Source organism: Eublepharis macularius, chromosome 5 (assembly GCF_028583425.1).
Source record: "Eublepharis macularius isolate TG4126 chromosome 5, MPM_Emac_v1.0, whole genome shotgun sequence".
In the NCBI taxonomy this organism is placed as follows: Eukaryota; Metazoa; Chordata; class Lepidosauria; order Squamata; family Eublepharidae; genus Eublepharis; species Eublepharis macularius.
The window spans coordinates 6,858,018-6,865,362 of record NC_072794.1 but is presented as its reverse complement, the minus strand read 5'-3'; the positions used below and the strand labels follow the sequence as shown (position 1 = coordinate 6,865,362).

The 7,345-nt window shown below is 47.5% G+C and overlaps 1 protein-coding gene across 3 annotated transcripts; it reads right to left on the bottom strand.

Annotated features, from left to right (window-relative positions):
* Positions 1-406: 406 nt before the first annotated feature.
* Positions 407-5,825, bottom strand: C5H19orf25 (chromosome 5 C19orf25 homolog). 3 transcript variants are annotated; one of them, XM_054980719.1, is made up of 3 exons: positions 5,760-5,825; positions 3,344-3,510; positions 407-1,960 (listed from the first exon to the last, which is right to left on the bottom strand). In XM_054980719.1, the coding sequence occupies exons 2-3, from the start codon at positions 3,477-3,479 to the stop codon at positions 1,764-1,766; spliced, it is 333 nt and encodes a 110-aa protein (XP_054836694.1). In that variant the 5' UTR covers positions 3,480-3,510; positions 5,760-5,825; the 3' UTR covers positions 407-1,763. The 3 variants fall into 3 exon arrangements, with proteins under 3 accessions (XP_054836694.1, XP_054836695.1, XP_054836696.1); XM_054980720.1 differs by lacking the exon at positions 5,760-5,825 and adding an exon at positions 5,638-5,725; XM_054980721.1 differs by lacking the exon at positions 5,760-5,825 and adding an exon at positions 5,186-5,236.
* Between the last annotated feature and the right edge of the window lie 1,520 nt (positions 5,826-7,345).

Here is a 7,345-nt window from a genome sequence, read left to right as displayed (position 1 = left end):
GAGTTTGGATTTATTACCCCATGTGCATCATCTGTCCCCAGAGGATTTACTTCCCAACATGATCAAGATGAACCAAAGGTGGTGCTAGCCATCGCTCTCTCAGCCTAAGCTACCTCACAGGGTTCTTATAAAGACAAAGTGAAGAAGAGAACCACGTATACCAGCAAGAATTCCTCGGGGGAACAGGAAGGCAGAAATGCCATCAGCAGAACAGCACAAAAGCCCATCTTATTCTTGAGGAACCTGGAGTCATCTCCACTGCAGACAGGATACCCATTCTCCACATCCGATTGCTCGTCCTGTTGCTGAAGTTTCATCACAGCACAGGCAGGACACTCGAACACATCCTTCTCTTGAAATGGCCACTGTCCGTACACTTACCACATCCAAAAAGAGACAGCCATGCTTGCATTGTCCAAAAACTACTTTTTAATAAGATTCCCTTTAAATAAACCATACAATATCAGCAGCCTCAAGACCTAGATTTTCTCGACACTAAACTCCCACTAATCAGACAACAAATTATGAACCCTCCCTTCCCTTCTCCCAATATACCTACCACATCAGTTTTTTGTTTAAAACCTTCTTACGAATCAGTTCTAGGCACAAATCTACTGGGATCCGTTCACGGTTACCAACCAACGTCACAATGGGGGCCTACGTCGAAACACCAAATCCGACACAAACCACTTCCAATCGGGCTAGGGGCCAAAATGAAATCTCCACACTCACACACCCCACCCCACCCTCCCGCCATGCAGTTGCCAAGTTCATTAGAAGCGAACTCTGCTTTTAGCATTGGTAACAGTGGAGGAGGAATGTTGGGCCCTCATTTGCGACGGGGTCTTTTGCAAGCTCTTCAGAAGCCTCTCCTGGAAGAAGCTGCTGTTGTAGTCAAGTCCGCTCAGGTGACTTAAAGCCAAGGGCACATTCCTGGAGGTCACATCCACATAAACCGGGATGACTTTGGTTCCCTCTTGCTGTATTGTGTGAAGAAGGTTCCACTCTGCAACACGCTGACACCAAGGGTCAGCTACCGAGTGGGCCGTCAGAAGAATGATGGCAACTCGGCTGTTTTCAACAACCTCGGCTGCTGAGACGACAACAGACCTCCCTGCCACATGATCCTGATGCTCAATATAACCCTGGAAACCTTGCTCAGTAAGCATCTTGCTGATGGAGGTGGCAATAGGGTCGTCTTCCAGGCAGTACCAGAGGGAGAAATCATAGCGGAAGTTGCAGGGCAACGGAGATGTCATGGCTGACACAGCAGCTGCTGGAGACTTGGGCCAAACCAGGAAGCTGTCCCCCTCCCCCAAGTTCACTTGTCTGAGTCTGAAGTGTGAGAAACTTTAGGAAGTGTCAGGTTTGTTTTTCAACAGAGGAGTTTTGTTTTAAGTCTGTGCAAAAAGGGGGGAAGGGGAGGAGGGGAGCCACAAAAGACCTGCGCAGGACTGAGAGCCAACGCCATGAATGTGAATACTGGAACAGCCTCACTATGCAATCCAGCATTTGAAGGGTGAACACAGCTAAGAAGTTTTGGGCTTCATGGGGCTCGCAGCAGCAGCAGCAGCTGGATTCGGGCACATTGTCACAGAACAAAAAACAGACACGGTGTTGAGATGTGTAGCTTACGCATGCGTGAAATTCAAAAATGTACAATTGTCACACACGTCTGTAATTCAAGCGCACAATACCAGAGAGACACCCCTCTCCAAATTCCAGCCTCATGTCTGATCTCCTGTCCAGATGGCTTCCGAGTCTCACAAAGCTCTTTGCTTCATCTCCAGGATGCCCTGCTCCAGAGTAGCACCTGCCAGTTTCAGCTCCTCGCACTTCTCCTTGAGCAGGCTGCAGGCCTTTTGCAGGCGGTGGTTCATCTCCACGTAGGACTGGGTCAGCCGATAGAGGCGTTCCCTCTTGGCCTCCGGATCTTCATTCTTGGCCGGAGCAGGCAAGTCTGAGTGGTGCAACATGTGGAACAAGGGGGCAAAGGATGGGAGACGAGAGAAAGCTCAGTGAAGACATCAGCAGCCCTACTGTAGACTCAGCAATACTGCTGGCTTCAGAGTCCACTCAAGTTCCCCCTAGTTAAGCACAACACCCATGGTGGGTACAAGTTAAGCGTCAGCAGCACCTCCGGCACTTGCCATTGTCTGGGAGGCAACGGCAGCCCTAGCACATCCTCCTGAACCCACCACCATCTTGGAGCAAGCCAAGCCCTAGGAGAGGGCTGGCACCCTCCAGGTAGGGCCTGGAGTTCTTCTAGAAACTGAGCTGACCTCCAGCCTAGAGTTCAGTTCTACTGGAGAAAATAGATCCAGGCCGTGTTGGTCTGTAGTTGCAATACAGTAAAGAGTCCGGTAGCACCTTTAAGACAAACCAACTTATGTGTAGCATAAGCTTTCGAGAACCACAGCTCTCTTCGTCAGATGCATCTGACGAAGAGAGCTGTGGTTCTCGAAAGCTTATGCTACACATAAGTTGGTTAGTTTAGTCTTAAAGGTGCTACTGGACTCTTTACTGGAGAAAATGGCAGCTTCAGGAGGTAGACTGTATGGTATCCTTCCTGCTGAGCTCCCTCCCCTCCCCAAATTCCACCCTTCCAATGTACCACCCCCAAATCTCCAAAAGTTTCCTAAGCCAACCCTAGTTTGAACCATCTCTGGATGTTGTTTTTGGGTTTTCATGACAAAATAAGATAGTCCTGCTTTAGGGAAAATAGCATGGCTCCAGTGAATTTGTTAGCCATCTCATGGATTGATCCCAAGGCATTAACAGGAGCATTTGAATTAAGAACCAACATTACGGAAGAGTACCCAGAACACACAAGACACAAATAACAACCGCAAACTGCTTGAAAGCTTTCCTCTTGGTATGATAATAGCATCTTACATAGTTTTAGATGTAGGTTTAGCTTATTATTATACCTTTGTGAGATATCCTTAAAATGCATCACTGGCCTCTTTTAATTGTAGTAATTTCAGGTGATCTAATGGCAAGTTTCATTAGGATTGAGAGAGAAAACATTTCTGAGTATTATGAATATGCTCTATATCTGAAATTTGTATTTTAAATGTTATATGTTTATCACATTTTGGATAGCCCTTATAATGTGCATTTTAAATTTTTTCTAAATTTTTGCCCCTTTTTCTTTCTGTATCCCTGGATCTATAGACAGACAGACAGACAGACTTCCTCTTGGGAAGATTGTCATTGGGGGTCACGTCTCAGAGGTGGAAAATGGTAGAACCATAGTAGGTATGTGACCCCAATCCACCCGTTTTTGTTTAGCAAAACCAACAATGTGAGGATGAATGAAAAGGAACCAGTATTCTGCTACCTTCACTGGGTTCTGCCAGGAGGACAAAGACTGGATCATTGGGTTGGGCACGTTGGACATCCTCCAGGATCTGTTCGGTGTTGGGGGGTTCAGGCCGGGTGGGCAGCACCACCCGCTTCTTTGCCTTGGAGCTCATTGCTCAGAAACAGGTGCCGGGGGAAGGGGCACTGGAAGGAGAAAGAGGGGGCAATGGAGGACAAGTTAGAGGTGTGTTCAGATAAGCAGAGCTCCTTCAACCTACTTGAACTCTCAACACCAAGTACCAGCATGGATAAGATTTCCTGACACATCTGAACCTCCACAGGCTGCAGGTTTACCAAGTATCCAAGGAGAGGGCACTCCAGGAGGGGCCAAAAAATATGGATTTCCTAGATATGTTGAACCCAGTCTAGTTTAGTATACAGAACCATGTATGCACTTAACAAGAACTTTATAACTTGGTGACAAGATGAGCAAATTCTACACACGTGTGCATGTACTATCAAGTCGCAACCAACTTATGGCAACCCAGCAAAGGCTTTCCAGGCAAGTGAGCAGCAGAGGTGGTTTGCCATTGCCTTCCTCTGCAGAGTCTTCCTTGGTAGTCACCCATCCAAGTACTGACTCAGCTTAGCTTCTGAGATCTGATGAGATCAGGCTATACCATGCCACCTTCCCTCTCATCAGCCTTAAGTTATGCAAACCAAACAAATTTTGATCGTTGCCTAATTTATTCTACCTTTGCTAGGCCACAGCACTGAAGCCTGACCATTGATAATGCCACCTCCCTCAGCAACATATTAAGATTTCACCTGGCATTACCCACCCACCCACCTTCAGCCTTAAGGGCTAGAAACTGGATTTATGTTTATATAAAATGAAAGGCAGCGGCCGAACTTGAGTCGTGCAAAGATGACACCAAAGGCTTTCACTCACTGCTGCTCGCAATTCAGAAAACGAATAAAAGGAAGCACAATTATTATTCAGTTCCATGCAACTGGAAATCCAGCTAATTATAGCATAATAATAAACATACTGTAAGCCATCTAAAATGGAAAGGCAGCTAACAAATATTTTAAATAAATTTAAGAATGGGGGGGGATTAATCATTCTTAGCAAGTTTATTCCCTAAAATCTCTGATGTACCCAACCTCCCATATATACCAATAAAACATATTTGCACTGAACTGCAAATGGTTCCCAATAATCCCTAGTTTATCACGGTTTGGTAATTCCCCCAAGTCCCCACTTAGCTTGCAAAAATCTATTTCCAGTGGGACTAGAAAACAATCCAAAATGCCCTTCGATTCTGTTGCAATCTTACTGCAGAAAGAGTGGGAAAATGATTAGCTTTTAATTAACTGGAAGGGGGGGGGATCCTAAGTGAATCTGCAGCTTTTTTCATCTTCTGATTCACTCGTTCCAGCTTAAAATCAGGCGTTGCAGACAGGTGGGTGTCTCTACTATAGATTTTTTTACTATATTTGAAAAAGATGGGAGGTGGGGAAGGCTCTCTCTCTTTCTCCCTGGGTGTGCCTACGTACACACATACAGGGATCCCCCCCCCTTCCTGCTTTCCAGGCTGGACAGCAAGGGTGGCCCTTCCATCTGCACAGGATTCCAGAATGTTCAGCGCCGGCTCTGCAGTACTCCTAGCAAAGGATGGCAATGCAACACGCATGCAGAAAGAGAGGGGGGAAGGGGAAGTGTGCCATCTCCAGGCCCATGCATGGGTTCTGCAGATACCACACCCACCCTAATGCAAGGTACCCCCCCCCCAAAGCATTTCGTCAAAGGACAAGCACCTGCCCCCCACCGCCCCGCCAAACCAAAGTTCCTCCCCTCCATGCACACCCCACTTACGTGCCAGTGCCCCCTCTCCCGTCCGTGCACTGCTCTGACCCCTCAACCCCCAACAAAAGGCAAGTCCTCACCTTACAAGGCGCCCCCTCCACTCCTGCCCCAGCTGCTTGGTGCATCCAGATCCCCCCTCCCCAGGCTTCCCTTTCCTGCCCACCCCCAGAATTTCCTTCCACTCTGGCAAGGCACCCCAAAGCTCCCTGGCTCCCACCTCCTCCAGGCATGCTTCGTCCCCCTGCCTGACCCCAGAGGCCACCCACCTCCCCACCAGGGCAGTCACCATTCGCTCCTCCTTCAGCTTTGAGGGTCGAGGATGGGGAGAGAGGCTAATTGACCCCCCCACACACACACACCAACCCCCCCCTCAATGGGGCCCCCTCCCCGACCCCCCCCCTCAGCTAATCTGAGCTCCCCTCATGGACCCCCCGCCTGCTAGCCCCCTGCGCTTCCCACACCTTGGCAGCCTACGTAGCTCCCGGGGATCCCCACTGGCTGCCCCCCAGGAAGCCTCTGGGGGGAGCTACTGGCGCTGCCCCATTTGCTACCCTCCTCGGACCCCCCTCCCTTCCTCCCTCACCTGCTCTTCCTCCCTCCTCCTCCTCCTCCTCTCCGCCACTTGACTCCTCCTCCGCCAGGTCACGCCCCTCGCTTGGCCGCGCCCTCCGCGACGGATCTTCCTCCCGCCATAGAGGAAACGGAAAAAAAACCTCCGGCGGCGAGAACCACACACTTCTGGTTTCCTTCGACGCCGCCCTCTTTCTGCCTTCGCTCTTTGGAGGCGCATTTTTCTTAAATCATAGTGAGGTTTTGTTTTTTTTTAGTTTGATTTTTTAAAAAGTTTGGCTTCGGTGCTTTTATGGGGCGGATTGTTCCTAGGCGGTGTTAGAATTTTTTTTCCAAACAGTTTTAGGACCCAAACAGCTGGCTGCTGGATATGTATATGCTGTTGGAAGCGGCTTACACCCTAAAAACAGCATAATATTAAAACTGGCTGAGTAGAACTCATCCGAACAGCGGAAGAACTCTAGCAGCCAATAATCCAGTAACAGCAGAACTGAGGGGAAGGGGTACAATTTAATAGTGTATATACAGAGCGGACGGCAGCTGACATTTTGAATATTTTTGCAATATTTGGGGGGCTGGCGAGCTGCATTTTGTGTTTCGGCTATCTTTATTGCAGTTTTATACTGTGCAAACGCTGCCACTGGCACCCCAAAATTTGTACCTCGGGTGTTTTGTATATGCGTTAATAGCATTGGCTTAATAGTAGTTTGGTTGTCTCGCTCGGTCAATGGAGAACCAGAAGTCATTAGTTTTCACTCGCTCGACCCTTTGCTTTCCTCCTCTCTCTCCATTGATGCCAAAACTGAAAAACCCAGCCTTCCCCGTTTCCAATCATCTAGGATCCAGGTAGACTGTTCCTGCGTATGGAGGTTCCATTTTACCTCTCCTGTTTACCAATTGCTGAACAACAGCAACTACTACTACTACTAACAACAACATTCGATTTATATCCCGCCCTTCAGGACATCTAATCTTCTGGGAAGAAATGAGGCACCAACTTATACACAATGAGTTTGCTGTTTGGGGTTGTGTAAAGAAAATTTTCATCTCGATTCACAGAAGATTCGTGTCTCCAGCTCTGTCATCCTAACATTTCTGGCAATGAGTGGTCCACTGCTGGCTTCCTTTATGAAAATAAAATTCATGTCCTTGTTTTTTTAAAAATCATGTTCTAAGTTGTGATTATTAAATGCTGCCATTCAATTTTCCCTGCAAAGCAGTGTGTCATATTCGACTAATTGTGGTAGCATAAGAATATTACAAAGGAGTAACCATGTGTTGTGGCAAAATTTTAAAAAGTGGCACCTTAAAGATAAACTGCAGTTACGCCCCTACAAGCTTTCGTGAATCACAGCTTGCTTTTGTTTTATTTCTTTACTTCACGGGCTTCCTTTCTTTTTCTGAGAACCACACTGTCTTGCAGTATGTGTACAAAATATCAACTTACTAATGAATGAATGAAATCTGATATAAAATATCCACTCTATTCACTGTCTTGTGCATCTGACAAAAATATGGTCTTACAAAGTGGCTGTGCCACAGCTGCTAATCCCATGAAATTTCTCTTGACCCTTCAATATCTCACTCAAGCATTTAGGG

Bases quoted from the DNA above. Each gene is read 5' to 3' on its own strand.
- C5H19orf25 (XM_054980719.1), bottom strand. From the start codon at position 3,479: ATGAGCTCCAAGGCAAAGAAGCGGGTGGTGCTGCCCACCCGGCCTGAA. The intron at 1,961-3,343 runs GTAGCAGAATAC...TGCACCACTCAG, and splicing joins CCTGGCAGAACCCAGTGAAG to ACTTGCCTGCTCCGGCCAAG.